At 40.2% G+C, this 16,714-nt stretch overlaps 1 protein-coding gene across 1 annotated transcript in view; it reads right to left on the bottom strand.

The window, feature by feature from the left end:
• Window positions 1-14,634: 14,634 nt before the first annotated feature.
• Window positions 14,635-16,714, bottom strand: part of ADGRB3 (adhesion G protein-coupled receptor B3) — a gene marked incomplete at its 3' end in the record, with an annotated part of 439,964 nt that continues 437,884 nt past the window's right edge. The window contains exon 31 of the mRNA XM_084203695.1: window positions 14,635-14,823. Within this exon, the coding sequence (XP_084059821.1) occupies window positions 14,635-14,823 (189 nt within the window). The remainder of the gene's footprint in view (window positions 14,824-16,714) is intronic.

The raw sequence follows: 16,714 nt of genomic DNA, 5'->3' as shown, positions 1-16,714 counted from the left end.
TTTAGTATCTTCCCTAATGTCTTTCTGCAAAGAAATATGCTCACAATTTCAAAAATACATGTAAAGGTCAGGGAAAGCCTCCAGCAGCTGTGAAAGTTAATTTTGTTTAAGTCTATTTTTAATTTTTTATTTTAATTTATTTTTTTTTTTAGTTTGCTGAAACTTCTGAGCACTTGCCCAATCTGTAGGAAGTATGGAAGCTTTAGGCAGAAAATAATTTCATAGCCTGGCACACTTCATACACCTATTGTACATTGTCTCCTGTCCTCATGCTTGTACCAATCTGTTAGGATGGCATAGTTTCAAGTTGGTCAGACTTACCCTAGGAAATTAAAGAATCTGCCAAAATTAGTATGAAGCAAGGAAGAAGATGCTAGTGACACTTTCCCCCCCTCAGAACATGTCATATCTGCAGTATGAGTGCACTGGAGGCTTGTAGGGTTAACTTCTGTTCTGTGATCCTCCTGCAGAACAAGAGGAGCACAGTACCTGCTCCCTTCCAACTTTTCAGATTACACAGCACTGATCCAGGAGAGCCTCAGCTTCAGCTAAAACCATCCAAATCTGGCATATAGCACGTTTGACTCAAAGAAAGATGTCTCAAATGTAGAGTTCAGGTGAAAAGCTGGGTTTTGTCTGCCTTTTCCCTGATCTTGAAAATCTAACCAGTTGAGGTCTGAGTGACTGTATTCAGGATCAGACTCCCCACATAAAATTGTTCTTACTTACTACAGGTTCACTTGTCTTGCAAAGCCTAATGCTTGACACTTAATAGCTTTGCTAGGCAGGAGGTGCTATTTTCCCACTTCTGGATTTTAAAGCCAGACTGAATGCACACAATAAAAGATTACACAGATGTGTATCTGTGACATAATGTATCTAGGAAACGCTGCAGTTATGAAAATCTAATGAGTAGTTGTTGAAATTGTCAGAACCCTAACTGTAGGTAATATAATTATTTTTTTATGTTGCCTGAAAGGGAAGCTTTTAGAAAAGTTCCAAACAAAACTGAAATTCTCAATGTTTCTGGAAAGTTTCGTATGGTATCAGTAAGGGTAGCTGGAGTTCAAATTCTGGCCCTTGCCAATGGATTGTCATTGCCAGAGTCTTCCTTTAAAACAGGAAAAAGAAAACAAATGTATAGATGTATTTTCCTGATTTATGTGACAGTACTATACATAAAGAGAGATTGATAAAACATGTTTAATCCCTTTTTATACACATCAAATGTGAAAATCTCTGTTTACTCTACATGGGAAAAGAGCTAACTAGACTTTTCTTCCTTTGCTTATGAATAAAAGACAGCTCTGATGAGACATATGGATTTATTCCAGATTTATCTGGTATTATGAGGAACAAAACCTGTCCTAATTTGCTTATCTCTTCAGGTAAGGTGATCTACCTGCAGTTCAAGTAATTTCATTTGCAATTTTTCTCTTTTTTTGGAGCAAAATTGTTATGGTTCTTGTGTAAAAGAGAAGGATTTTCCAATACTCAGGAACTTGAAGCAGTCAGCTTATGCACCTACAAGAATACTCTGCTGAAGTGAAAACCCTGAACCCGTGTATTCCAGAGAGTACCACAGCAAATTACACATCCCCTGCTGACCAGAGCAGACACTGCTGCTCCCCTGATTAAATGGGTTCCAAATTTTGATGCTCATACCTGCCTCCTGCATGTGGGAATTAATCCCCAATCTGACTGTATTAGAGCTGACAGCCCTCTAGGCCCCTCCAGCTGTCACCAAAACAAATTCTTCAGCAGCCTTCCTGCCTGTCCAGAATGCCTCAGGCAACAGGGCATACATTTTTCTTGTTTGTGCCCATCTATGGTGACACAGATGACACGAGGCTGCAATAAAGCTGAAGCTTTCCCTGGCAAGAAGAACTCTCTGGCTTCTTTTTCTCATGCAGGTTAATTCAGTTTTCATATTTGACTCTGATGCTGTGGATGTGTAGCATGAAGCTAAAAAGCCTGCTGGCTTCAAAAATAGATGCTGCTGGTTGCATCAGGGTTGCTGACTGGTGTTTCATAAACATCCACATCCTGGGGAGAACTGTGGGGTGATTTTATGAGCTTTGAAGTAGAAGTGGAACTAACTAGCACACCACTGTGTGCCAGTTCACAGAGAGGGCAGATAGACATCTGGGACACAAAAAACAGCTGCTGAGATGAGGCATCCCTTTGAAATGCTAGTAAACTTTGCAATAGTCACTTCTTGAACCAGGAAATCAGTGAATTGTAATAATTTGGTTTCTGATCATTGTGAAATTCCTCTGATGACTTTGATGAGTTGCTAAAGGTTTTTTTTGGAGAGGCTCTTGAGATAAAAATGCCATTTAAACAGCCTTACTTAAGTCTTCCTGTCTTCAATCTATTTTAGACTCTCCTTTTTCTCTTGTAGACCCTTAATCTTTTCAATACTTTTCTTCAGGCAGCAGGCTAGCAAATAAGAGTCCCCAACAAAGCTCTTAGTGATTCCATCATTCTTAATTCTTTAAAAAGAAGGATGGGATATTTGACTCCTTTTTTCCACTAAGTGGCTGAGACAGTTCACTTTGTTTTCCCATCCTTCTTACATCTAGACAATCAGTTCTACTGTCAAGAAGGTATGGCAGGAAGGTCAGTGGCAGAGGGAGAACCATCAATTTGCTTCTGCACATCCCAGACGTGTGCTGCACATCCCAAATGGGGCCAGGCAGAGGGAATGTGAACCCTTCAGCTGTTTTAGGCCTGAGAGAAGGATAGAAGTCCTTTGTAATAAGGACTAGCACTAACAGGACCTTCATGCTGGAGTGCAGCAAGGGGATCCAGTCATCTCAGGGTCAGGAGAATGGGAGTGCACAATGGTAGGATATGCTGGTGATGGAGTTTTTTCTCTTCTCTTCTCTTCTCTTCTCTTCTCTTCTCTTCTCTTCTCTTCTCTTCTCTTCTCTTCTCTTCTCTTCTCTTCTCTTCTCTTCTCTTCTCTTCTCTTCTCTTCTCTTCTCTTCTCTTCTCTTCTCTTCTCTTCTCTTCTCTTCTCTTCTCTTCTCTTCTCTTCTCTTCTCTTCTCTTCTCTTCTCTTCTCTTCTCTTCTCTTCTCTTCTCTTCTCTCTCTTCTCTTCTCTTCTCTTCCTTATTGCTTCACTTCTACGTGGGCCAGCAGAAGAAGGAGATGGATTTAGGCCTGTCCCCCCACCAGGGGCAGGAATTTCAGTCTGGTGGTGAAAGAACTTTGGCACAGGTGGAGAAGGACATGCTTACAGGCGCCTCCTGGGCACACATCTGGCTGCATCCCTGGTGGAGTTTCAGTATGGGAGGTGGCAGTGTATGGCTTCTCAGGAGCTGGGAGAAAGAACCAGTTTCTGGAAAAATGAACAAGCAACCTCCTGGTGACTGAAAGGTCTGCTGCTGCTGCTGCTGGGCCATCCCTTCTGTGTGACATTCTTCTGCCATGGCCTTCCCTTCCTGTACCTTAGGTGGGCAGAGCATCACCTGAAGTGCTCACCTGCTCCATCCTGGAACAAGCTCTGGGGAATTTGAGCAAAACCTTTCCCTGCCTGGCCTTGGCACTCCCCACAGCAATCTAACTGCTAACAGCAATGTGGTATAACACAGTTATTGTGTAAAAATAAGATTCAAAAATATTCATCACACATGTTTGGAAAGGGATGTATTACCATCCTGAAATATTATTCATGCAGGGTTTTTTATCATTATTTATCATATTTTGAAAGAGATATTTTGGAAGAATGGAGAATTTATTAGTATTCACTTTCAAAAATATAAAAAATATATCTTTCTTAGTCAACAGTGTAATGAATGTTAAACCCTGTCATATGGCTTGGATGGAAAATCTGGAAATTTGATAAAAGTTGTAACTGTATAAATATTTACCCTATAAAAGACTAGAATCAATATCTAAGTCACAGTACAGGTCACAAGTAGTCAAAATACAGTGATTAAAGAGAGATAAATACATCCTGTTGTCTTTGGTCTGTGTGATAAAGTTGAATGTGGCCTCAAAGCTGACAAGCATTTCCTGATAGAACAGCTGGTATGGCAGCAACTATTTAATTATCTCAAATACATATTTGCAATTTAGACAGGTTTCCTCAAATAATCTTGCTTGCTCAATATTTTTACCTGTTCAGGGGGTCTTCAAGCAATGTGTGAGCTGCAGCCTGTTAAATTCCAAATATTATCTCAGGAGATCCATCCTTGCAGAAGTGAAATGGTTTGAAGATGTGACAGCTGTAGGAGCTGATTGTTTTTGTCTTATTTTGTATTTTGTCTTATTTTTGGTAGTGATTACATTTGAGCAATCTGGTCCAGTGGAAGGTGGCCCTGCTCAAGGCAGGGGTGTTGGAACTAGATGATCTCATGGTGCCTTCCAGACCAGGACATTCTGTGATTCTGTAATTGTACCCAAGCTGAGATGCCAAGAGGGTGGCAGTAAATGATGGGAAGCCTGGTGGGTAAAAAAATTGTTGAACTCAGAGAGTTTGTGGGTTTAGAGGCAGATTGTAAATGCAGCACTGCTGGGGTCTCTTTTGAGACCTGTCCAATTTGTCAGAGGTGCAAGGTAATGAATTCTTATCAGGTTGGCAGATGGCATCAAACTGGGGCAAGGAGCTGGTACGTCCAAGCAGGGCTGCCATGCAGAGAGATGGGAGGGATGGGCCAAAAGCACTGCTCAGAAGAGATGTACACCAGGATCCTGGGATTTTTTTTTTCCTCTTTAATAATATGCCTTTTATCACAAATTATTCAAAATCAGACAACATATCTTGAAAAAAAAAATCTCTAAGCACTAGCTTTAGAAAATTACCCCTCTCCAAAATTTATCTGCTTATGCCTTTGCTTGCTAGTACAATGTCACAGAGCTGACCAAGACTGGAAGGAAATGTTCTGAACACAAAATTTCAAAATGGTAAAAACATAAAAAATTACCTGAGAACTCAGGGTTTTGTAGTCAAGTACTTACCAGCTAATAACCCATATAAAATGTGCTATTGATTTCCATACCTATTGTAAGCTCTGTGGTGTCTTCAGATCATTGAAGTTTCCAAAGTTCTCCAGTGCTTTGTGATTTTAGGTGTACTGAAAATGGAAGAAATGGTTGTCTAACAGAGGTTTTAACCTTCTATTTAGATGCAAAACCTGGATCCTATCTTGGGAACTCATTCCAAACCAGATGAATAAAGGATGTTTTCTTTCTAACTTCTGGAGACTTTTTGCATTGAGTTCTTAAGAAGTTCAGATGCATACTTTGAAGGCTGTCACCCTCAAAGAGGGTTCTTTATTAAAATAGGGGACTTCTTGCTATGCAAATATTAATTGCTGAGAAAAGAATGATCTTTGCTTCCATTACCAAAATGAATCAATTTCTTTAATGCCATCACAGTTTTAGAGGAACAGAGGGTGTTTAGTGACCATTGTAAAGTAAGCAAAAAAAAATTACTTAAAATCTTCTTTTAATTTAATACACATCTTTGTAATGAGCTTTTTTAAAAAAAAAAATTCAGGTCAAAGTTAGTCTCTTCACTTTGAGTATATGTACATGTTGCAATACCTTTTAATTGCCTGGATAATTGTCCCTGTTGTGGTTTAACACCAACCAGCTGCCAAGCACTGCACAGCTGCTCACTCTCTCCTCCACCAGTAGGATCCAGGAGAGAGCTGGAAGGGTAAAGCCACAAAAATCATGGGTTGAGATGAAGACAATTTAAGAGTTGGAAAGCAAAAGCCATGCACATGGGTGAACCAAAACCAGGAATTAATTCAGTGCTTCCCATGGGCAGGCAGGTGTTCAGCCATCTCCAGGAGAGCAGGGCCCCATCACTCGTAACAGTGACTTGGGAAGACAAACACCCTCACTCCAACCTTCCTCCTTCTCCCACTCACTGTACACACTGAGCATGATGTCCTGTGATATGGGAATATCCCTTAAGTCAGTTTGGGTCCAGTCTGTCCAGTCTGTGTCTCCTCCCAGCCTCCCATGCAGCCCCAATATCCTCACCAGGCTGGCGGTACTAAGAGCAGAAAAGGCCTTGGCTCAGTGTAAGCCCTGCTCAGCAATAACAAAAAAGTCTCTATAATTAATCAACCTTGCATTCATCACAAATCCAAAACACAGCCCTGTACTAACCACTGTGAATAAAGTTAACTCTACCCCAGCCAAAACCAGCACAGCACCCAAAAGATGGCCATCATGTTATAACATGGTGCTGAGACAGATGATTTGGAACCTTTTTTTTGAAATCATGTATGATGAAATTATGTACAGTTATTTCAGACCAAGAATTAAGCATGTTTTAAAAGTTTATAATATTCTCCTATTTTCTTAGTTGAGAGACAATGATTTTTTAAAATATGTTTTCCATATAAAACCTGAAAATCACCATTTGTGGCACAGATTAGGGTTGGACTGTAATACAAAACACTACTCCCTCCTTTCTCATGCAATGATAATTGGAAGGTTTTTTATGGTGTAAGAGATTTTCCTTTCTACCTCTGTGTAATCTCCCTTGAGAACTGCTTGGTTTTAAACTAATTGGTTAAGGGAGCAACTGAGAAACCATCCTTGTGTTTTTGTGTCAATTACTGTGTGTAATTTTTCCTCAGATGGCACGGCCTGAGTCTACCCACTAACTGCTAGTGGCTTATCTGCTCTGAGGGGGGATTGTCTTTCCTTTTTTGCATAATTATTAGCTGGTCAGAAGGCAATATAACGAAGCTGGAAAGCTTCCCCATCCTACTCATGTGAGAAAGTTTGAGCCACCATCTTCTGAGTTTCAGGAAGGCATCACACAGTATCCCTGTTAAACACACTTGTCATCTCCTCCAGTCTGGCCTCTGTGTAAACAGAAATAAGAGCATTGGAGGGCTAGAGTCCAAAAAAAAAAGTAGCTTGACTGTTGCCCAATTGTTAGGAGATTCTCATGGAGTGAAAAAGCAAGACTGCAGTGCCAGACAAGCATTCATATTCTAGCACACCATTTGTGGCTAAACAAAATCTAACATCAGCTCAAAGCATAACACTGTAATTTTCCTGGCTCCATAACTCTGTCATGCCTGCCTGACCCATATTTAATCCTCCAGAATGTGCTTTTTTACAGTCTACTGATACTTGGCAGCCTAAATTGTCCTGGGCTGTGGTCCTTTGCCTCTCAGGAGGATGAGAATCTGGATAATCCACATACAGGATTTAGAGGTGTAACAATAAAATTATAGAGAAAGTGAATGTTCAAAAGAGGGGCAGGCAAGGTAGATTCTGATTAAACAGTGGCACTGTGTGATAGTGAGGGTAGCTCTGACATTCACAGGAAGTTGGGAAATCTGACATGGCACCCATAATCCCCTGTCTTCCTCAATTTATAGCTGGAAGCAGGATATCCTGGAGCATTGGAGAAAATCTTCCCCTGGAGTGGGATTCCCATGTAAGAACTTGTATAATTGTAGATGTGGGGGGAAGTTTTCATGTCAGTGTGCAGTCCCCACGTAAATATTTCACAAAATGTGGGCCATCTCACATTACCTGCATCTGTCTTCTAGTAAAGCTGAACTGCCTTTTAGACTCCATTGACTGTATTGACCTGCTCTTCAGTGATTATAATGGGAGTTTAGACTTCAGCTCACAAGTTGATGTCTAAATCCTACTAAATCTGGTGCTTAATTTAGAAGAATTTTATTGCCCTCATGAGGCTTTTAAGTTCTTTGCAATCAATCTGTACTTAGAGAACTGGCTGAGTCTGGCTGGGCTTCAGAGGTGCTCCTCTTTTTCTGCAAGTTGCAAAAATAACCTGGATAACCTAGGCAGAGTCAGATTGCCCTGCAGAGTTCTGTGTCTGAAATATTGATAGGATGATGTTTTGGTTACAATTCTAAATTGGATAGAAAGGAGTCTACCTATCTGTCTTTACAAACCATATATAATTCTTGCTTGATTAAGGAACCTAATTACTAAAAAGAGCTCTGGAAATCTTTTTCTAATACATAGCTCTTGAAATGAACACAAAAGAAAGTAGTTGGGTCCAAAGAGATACCAAATAAGAAGCTGAATATCTACATACATAGTAATCAAATACAGTTTGGAGTTTGGTGGGGGTTTTTTTTGTTGTTGTTTTTGTTGTTGTTGTTGTTGTTTTGTCTTTTTTTTTGTTTAGGTGGTTTTAAATTTTTTTTTAATTTTATTTTTGTTTTTGTTTTTGTTTTAATACTGTGAGATCCTTCAGGCATCACTTTTTGCAATTTCCTGACTCAATAATTTAAGGACATAATTCAATAAATCCTTCAACCGATAACACGAATAAACGCTATTGTTTTGCTGTTCTTAAAACTGGATTCTGAGAACCAGATTTTTAAAGTATTTCAATTCTTAAGGATTTGATCCACAAAAGGACCTGGGTTTTTTGATGGTCAGCATTGCACCATGTAAGGTTTAGCTGCCTGTTTCCTATGCTTTGCTCCATGTGTTGAACAAGGCACATTATCTGCATATACAGTGCATACAAAGTAAACATCTCCAGCTGGGCTTCCCAAAGATAATCAACAAGATAATCAACAAGAAAACAAACACTGAGACCAGAGCTGTTCCTTGAATCCCATCTCTGTTGAGGACCTTGTCACATGGATGAGCAGACACGAGCAGCAGATCCCAAGCCCTTCCCTGTCTTAGATCCCCATTCTGTGTTTTCAAGAAGAGTCAGGAAGTGATGGGCATCACTCTGAACACACAGCTGGTGGAAGGAGGTTCACCAAAATTGAAATAAAAGCTGAGAATGCAGCACACTTCCAGGGTGTGGGAAACAGCTACTACTCCATCTGAAAGGATTCACATAGTCCTTGTTCACTTTTGGACTGTCACCTAGTCAGTGGGCTGTGGGGATCTCTCTGTCAGTTTTGGTGCAACAGTGCAACTCAGGAAAGAAAGTCAGCCTTCATGTCACCAGGGAGGAGGAGCAGCAGAAAAAAATATTTCAGGGTACTCATCAAGAGAATTACTTAAGAGAAGCTGCTGATGCCCATTTCTTGCTTAAAGAGATGGTGATGCCTTTTACATTCAAAAGTAAAAGCTTAAGTATTTCTGAGTTTTTGTTTTCTCCTACTGAATAAAAAGGAATTTTAGAAGCTTCCTCGTTGAATTTTTCCTGTTTCTGCATGAAACAAACAGAATACTCTAATGAGTTTTACTGAGAGAATACTCTAATGGGTTTACTGAACTCATTTAAGAACTTCAGCAGACTTGAAAAAGCTGTAAAGAACACAGGGATTGTTGAAATCAGAGAAGGATTTCTATATGGGAACTAACTGAGCATGGGTTTGAAATCCTGAAAAAAGAGGGAACTCTGGGGCCACTTATATAGTTGAGGGAGGAAGTTGAATTGGTTAGTTATTAACTGTTCCTCATAAGGAGTAATGAGGTATAAAATGACACCAGTGAAGAACAAACAAGAGGATCAGTACTGTAGCATAGTTAATTGGAGTAACTCAGTGCCACGGGATGGTCCAATGCAGCTTAAGAGTCAAAAGCAGATAAATGGCTCTTACTTTATCTTACAATTGTAATTAATGGACAAAACACTTCAGTGGGAGTGCTAGGGTTGGTAGTCATGCTTATCTTATCAGTAATTGAATTTCTCTTAGTGAGGCCACTTGTGCTTTCCTTGCAAAGAAAGATGCTTCTAAAAAAGCAAGTAGACAATATTACAGCATTGCACTGTTTGATACCGGGCTAGAAACGAACTACAGATCCCCAAGCACATATTCAGCTGGGTACCTCTCTGGATTCCTCCCTCAGCACATGAGAAGGGGTTGGATTGCACAAGTGAGCCCTAGGACACTTTTTTGACAGAGGGAAATAAAGTTTGCTCCCACAAACTGCTTCTGGTGCCTTATCCAGAGGTGCAGCACAGCCTGGAGCTAATGCCTGAGGAACTGAGTCTGCTCTCAGTGCATGTCTCCATCTGCTGATTGCCAGCAGAGATTTCCATATCCCCTGTAGAGCTCCTGATGCTGTGATGGATGCCTGTTTCCAAAGGGGGAAGCAGGCCTTTTGTTAAACCTGGTCTGGCAACTATGGGAAACAGACACAAGCCAAAGCATGAGAGAGCATTTCTCCTCATGTAGCTTGGGGCTTGGATGCTTTTTTGCTCCATTGTTTGTTTTTGTTTGTTTTTAAAAGAGATCATCCCAGTTAAATCCCGTGTAAAACAATATTAGATGATTTATGTCTTATCATCATGGAAAGAAATGAAGATCTCAAAGGAGGAGTGTCAGGACATCCAGGAGCACTGATACATTGCTAGAGAAGAACTCAGACTCAGTAGTTAATTAAATGGAAAAGATCTCTAGCTCTTTGTGTCTTTTGTCCCAAATCTTCATTGCAAACAGTCACTAGCACTAGATATATGCCAACATGAAACCACTGGTACTCCAAAAGTGCATCAGAATGGCAGCCCTGCTATCCTACCTCTCATCCCTTGTAGCATCACTTACACTTTCCTCCCTTCTTATCTCCAAGAGTTATTCTAGAGCTGAAGAGAGTTCTAGAGTTTCTAGGGCTTAATCCTGACTAATTCATAGTTTACCTCCAAGTTTCTGGGTTAAATAACATCACTTTGGCAAAGATCCATGTAGCAAATAATTTTGGTATCAACACAAAACCCCTTTACACAGCCTTGGATCTGAAATCCTGGACATCTTGAACTCCTGTCTGAGTGATCTTTGGCTGCTCAGCTAGGTTTCCTTTATGCATTGCTTCCCTACACTGAAAAGGCCAGGCCATATTTTGTCTAGTTAACTTGCCAGATAAAGAAAACAACTTTCCCTGAATATGCATGTAAGGAGACAGAGGAACTGCATAGGGTTTCATACAAATGTTAATGTGTATTTAAATGTTGAGAAAATGATGCCTTTATCAAAAAAGATTTTTGCCTCTTGTTTATACATCTAGGGAATATTTATTTTGAGTTGCAACACCTGAACCACCCTCAAACAGCTGAACCTTTCTGTAGCTGCAGCTGGACCCCAGCTGAGGTAGCCAGGCCATGCAGAGTGGCACTATCTGGCAGGCAGATGCCACTGCCAGGGCCCCCTGTATGTCGGTGTCTAGTATGATTTAGGGAGTCCTGACTTAATTCTTATTTGCATATAATAAAATGCCAAACATCTGCTCAGTGCTTTATCAACATTAAAGCCAGTGCATAAAAGTTTGTGCTCTCCTGCTGGGCTCAGTCTGACATGCATCATTTCGGAGACATTGAGCAGAAACTCCAAGTATGAGGGGCACCTGCTTATGGGAAACAAACTCTGTTTTAATAGGAAGCAGTCAAATCAGTAGGTAAATATACTGGGTTTCACTATACTTTTAATTTCTAAATATGAAATATGTAAGAAAAGAAAAATGCCTAGAATTTTCTGCTCAGAGCAGTAGCAACTCTAAATAAAGAGGTGCTGAATGTTACTGCTCATACACTGAAAGCACATCTGTGACTGCAGTGTGATACACAAACACCCAGGCTAATGCTAAACCTGAATCCACTGGGTTATTAATAGCAGCACAACTGGGTCACCAGCATATTGAGTGTAAACTGATTTATCATGTTTCCTGGGTAAGTTTGCAGCCTACCCTAAGCTTTCTACAGCTGTAACTAAACCATCATTGAACTGGAGTTAGGTGATATACAGATTATACAAATAATTTCTGCATTACAGTTATTGAAATACCAAGGTGTTCAAGGTTTGTATGATGTTTAGATCAGTCAAGGAGGATGCTAAAGCTTATAACTGGATTCAGGGGTCTAAGCTTCCTCATTTGGGCTCAAAACCCATAAATTTTGTAAAACACGCTCTGAGACTTCTTACCATATGGAATGAAATCCTGAAAAAATGTGCAGTTTCTGTTGTATATAGTGAGAGGTTTTTGGTGCACTATCTGATCTGAAAAGTTAGGAGGCTGCATAGCCAGCCTTGCCATCTGCCTCCTTCTGCATCAACCTCTTGAAAAATGGCCGGTGCTGTTTTACTGATGTATCACAGTGTAGAATAACAGAATCATAGAAACATTAAGGTTGGGAAAGACCTCCAAGTCCAACCTTGACTGAACACCTCCTTGTCAACTAAACCATAGCCCTAAGTGACCCACCTAGTCATTCCTTGAATGCTCTAGAGATGGAGACTCCACCACATCCATGGGCAGCTCAGCCTAATGTTTAACCACCATTTCTGTGAAGAAATTCTTCTTGATGTCCAACCCAAACCTCCCCTGATGCAAGGGAGGCCACTTCCTCATCCTGTCACTGGGAGAAGAGACCGACCCCCACCTGACACCAGCCTCCTTTCAGGGAGTTGTAGAGAGGGATAAGATCTCCCTCAAACCTCATTTTCTCCAGGCTAAACAACCCCAGCTCCCTCAGCTGCTCCTCATGGGACTCCCTCTCTAGACTCGTCTCTGGACACATTCCAGCATGTCAACATCCTTCCTAAACTGAGGGGCAGAGAACTGGACACAGCACTCCAGGTGTGGCCTCACCAGTGCAGGGGGACAACCACAGCCTGTTCCTGCTGGCCACACTCCTGCTGACACAGGCCAGGATGCCATTGGGCTTCTTGACCACCTGGGAACACCCTGGCTCATGTTCAGCCGCTGCCACCAGCACCCTCAAGTCCCTTTCTGCTGGGCAGTTTTCCAACCACTCTGCCCCCAGCCTGTAGCACAGGAGGGGGCTGTTGTGACCCAAGTGCAGGACTTGGCCCTTGGCCTTGTTGAACCTGACAGTGTTGGCCTCTGCCCATTGATCCAGCCTGTCCAGAGCCCTCTGCAGAGCCTGCCTGCCCTCCAGCACATCAACACTCCTGCCCAATTTGGTGTTGTCTGCAAACTTACTCAGGGTGATAGCACTGCATCATCTAACCTCCAGGCATCTAAGCCACTTACTGGACCTGGTACCAGGCTGGTGGCTAGCTATTTCTTACTTGTTTAAAAGATTTAGACCCTGAGGCATTAGATTAGTCTTCACTCAGCATGAGGTGCTTATTCAAAGCAGGCAAAGTCAGGCTCCCTTTTGTGACTTAAAAATACCTTATGGCCGGGAGAAAAAATTGTCAAACCGAAACAGTTTCTGAAGATTGGTCCTAAGGTTGATCCTAAGTACTTTTCTCTTAACAGATGGGTGCTGATCTTCCTCTTCCAACTTTCTGGGTTAAGTTCTCACTGACACGCCTCTATTCTTATCTTTTCCTAAGCAGATTGGTGGTCATGTTTTCTTCCTCTCCAAGATCTCTCCAGCTAGTAGGCTGCAGCATATTCACTTTTGTACAGCAGGAACCAAAATAGTTTTTGAAACTTTTTTCTAGAACTATGACATCTGAAGATTTGAGATATCCTTCCATCTCTGTCCCCCACAGCTATTCTGTAGATGAGATTTTTGAAGATCTGGTTTTGATTCTATGCATGGAAAAGGAGATTTAATCTTTCTGTTCCTAATAGTTTAACTATATTTTCAATACAAAGAATAATCATATTCTGCTTGTGATTTATGATGAAACTGACTCAGTTTTTTTGAGTTTGGTTCATTGGTTTTTTTGTTTTTTTTTTTTAATCTAAAATACTTAGGAACATTTTTTATCTTGAGATCCTTTTTTGTTATACAGCAAGAAGACCATGCACAAGATTCTAAATCCGTGTTTTCTTTGGGTGCGGTGCATTGAAACTTAACTTATTTTCCATTATTTGTCTTTCCACAACTAGACAAAAATTGTTATAAAACAGAAAAATTGTAATAGTATTCAGACAAGTCCAGTTTATATGGTACATTGTTGGAAAAAAAAAAACCCCTTAGAAAATGCAGAATGGCTACAAGCCTACTAATATGATTTAAAAACTTTTTGCAGAAGCTGCATACAACATGCTATTAAAGCTGCAAATACATATTCAATACTTGTGTTTTATAGAAAATCGTATAAATATTCAAATTTAAGACAAACAATATGGAATAAAATGCACTAGGAAACTGATATGTAGAGAAAGGTTTATTTACACCATACAACATTTTAAATATTTTATACACAGCTGCAGCAGAGAAAGCTATTCTGAGCTTTCCAGAGAAAACTGCAATAATAAAGATGTGAAATATATTATTCATATAAAAGTGAGATTATTACTTTATTGCATTTAAAGCAATGAAGAATGTAGCTCAACAGACATTCATTTAATGACAAAAACTTTGCTTTTATATTATAAAGTAAAAAGTGTAGTAATGGCCAAACAGACTGTTATAAACTTTAAAAACTGCATAAATATATACATTGTGCTTCATGGTGAAGTTTTTTGAAAACTAAACCAAATGAAGCTGTTACAACATGAATCGTTGCTTGAGGTTTATCTATAAAGATTACCTTACAAATCCATTCCACGGGTACTTACAACACACGATGGTAAGAATTGTACACCTGGTTCTCCACTAGCCGCACTAGTGGGAATATACTGTACGAAAAAAACCACTGACATTTGGCACAGGAAGAGCCTGACATAAAGGAATTGCAATGTTCAGACAGGAGCGTCAGGATCGTCAGGATTCCCAAAGTCTTTTTATTGTCAGTGCAATGAATCATTTTTACTTTGTTTCTGTTTTGTTCAGTTCGTTTTTGTTAAACTTCTGTTTGAAAGTCACCTTCTTGCACGTCTAAAGGCAAGTTCAGACACTTCTCCCATTCTGCTGGTCTGAGTTCTAAAGCATCTTTTGCCTCTGTGTCTAATACATTTATCGTTGTATAGTGTTGGTAGTCACCTGTGGTTTTGAAACTGTCCCATGGAGCCTTGCTCGGTCCTGAGTTCTCCTGAAGACCAAAGAAAGAAGAATTAAAATCAAGGATGAAATAATGCAGTTTCCATCTATGAGGCTGATTGCTGACGTGCTCTCATGAGACACAGAAGCTGGAGAGGGGAAATGGCTTTGCAGGGAGCCAGGCTGGCGGGTGCTCGGCACCGCTGCGACTCTTTCTCTGTGAACAATCAACACTTTGGCAGGCTCCTCACCTGAGCTGCCAGCTAAGCCCTGTCTTTCACAAGAACCAACGTGAGAGGAATGGGCTGAGAGATCCAGTACCAATAGACATCTTTCTAAGAGTGGGAGAAAAGCAGGAGAAGTGAAAGGATGGTAACAGAGAAGAGTTTGTGGTTTGAAATATGGAGTGGTTTGAAAGAGAGACTGCCAGCTGGATTTTAAATTGAGGCAGGTGCATGGTAGAATGACAGAAACCTTGAAAATGCTGTGAGAGCCACCTTGCCTTGCAGGTGGATGAGCTCACATATATTAGGATTAACAGACTGAAAGGTGGTTATTTTCCACCGAATGATTTTTTATTTTTTTAATGCTACCTCTTTTAAGGTAAAAGACTTTATGGACCAATTTAATTAGAGATTTCTGCTGTAGCATGATAGGTGGGGTTTAGTTGCTAAAATCCAATATATTTGCACCATCTAAGATGCCTTTGAACTTTCTGCTTGATCTCCAACTATCTTTCACAAGAGGTGCAGATCTCCTTTGAGCCCTGTATCATTGCTGCCTGTACTGTGCTGTAAACCAAGACCTCTGTCTAAAATAGCCTGAGATGCCTATATTTAGGTACCTGGATCACTCTCTGACTGTCTCACAAACAGACCATTCCTCTAGGCAGCTTTTATTAGCAGACTTTTCAAAAGCACAGCACCAGTGTGAAACAGAGTAAACACAACTCTTCCACTGAGATTCCCTTTGAGATTTTGAATTAATTCAAGCTTCATGTGAATAGCAAATCTCAAGTAGGGAGACAAATGAAAATGTTACATGTCAGCTGATCTCAAAAGGGGGAGTGAGTGAGAACTTGATACAAAATAACACATATCACAGATAAAGGTTCATCAAAGAATCAGGGCTAAAGTTCTGCTGGATTAAGATGATGTAAAAGATGCAAATCCATTGGCCTCACATCTGCTTAATACCTCTTCTTCATGTCTGAAAGCAGCTCTTCTGAAAAAGTTATAGAATACAATGATTCTAGCTCATTCCATTTAATATTCAAGTTTTACATTATAAAATTATATAAAAATAATTACTAATCAAAATATTACTGATAAAAATATGTCAGACTAAATTAGCTGTTTTAATTAGGTAGAATCAACTATTTCCTCCCTCTCATTATCAGGTGTAGTCAGAGTGTTATGCATGTGTGTATGAGTGTGTGTGTATAAATTTGAATTATGATGATAGCAGCCTCAACTCAGGGTGATTTAATTTTTGCTTTTCCCATGGTAAATATTTATAAATCTGTTTTGGAAAAGACACGGCATTACAGAGATCTTGTGAGCTTTCTGGACAATTGCACATACAGGTAAACCCATGTGGACTTGTTTGTAGTATCTAATTTATTACCTCCTTGCCTAGCTAGAGGAAAAGCCTTATTGGTCAAATTACATCAGTGAGCTGCTTTCTCTGTATAAAGGCCCTTAGACACAGCAGGCACATACAGATTTGCAGTGCATTCCCTACAGCTCAATTACTTGTCATCTATAATGATGTTAGTGAGTTAGTTATGGTCTAATTGTAGAATGTAATGAGTCTCATCATAGGCTGGATTACTGAAAAGAGCTTTGGCTCTCATTTCTGAGGTACCTAAAGGTGAGGTCTTCTTGGGAAATGCACTGGAGTCAAAAGGCTCTTGTTTCACTGTTGTTTAGGATCCACCATAT

This window comes from Fringilla coelebs (assembly GCF_963513975.1).
Source record: "Fringilla coelebs genome assembly, chromosome: 3".
In the NCBI taxonomy this organism is placed as follows: Eukaryota; Metazoa; Chordata; class Aves; order Passeriformes; family Fringillidae; genus Fringilla; species Fringilla coelebs.
Note: the sequence above shows the minus strand (reverse complement) of the source record. Positions and strands in the feature narration are given on the sequence as shown.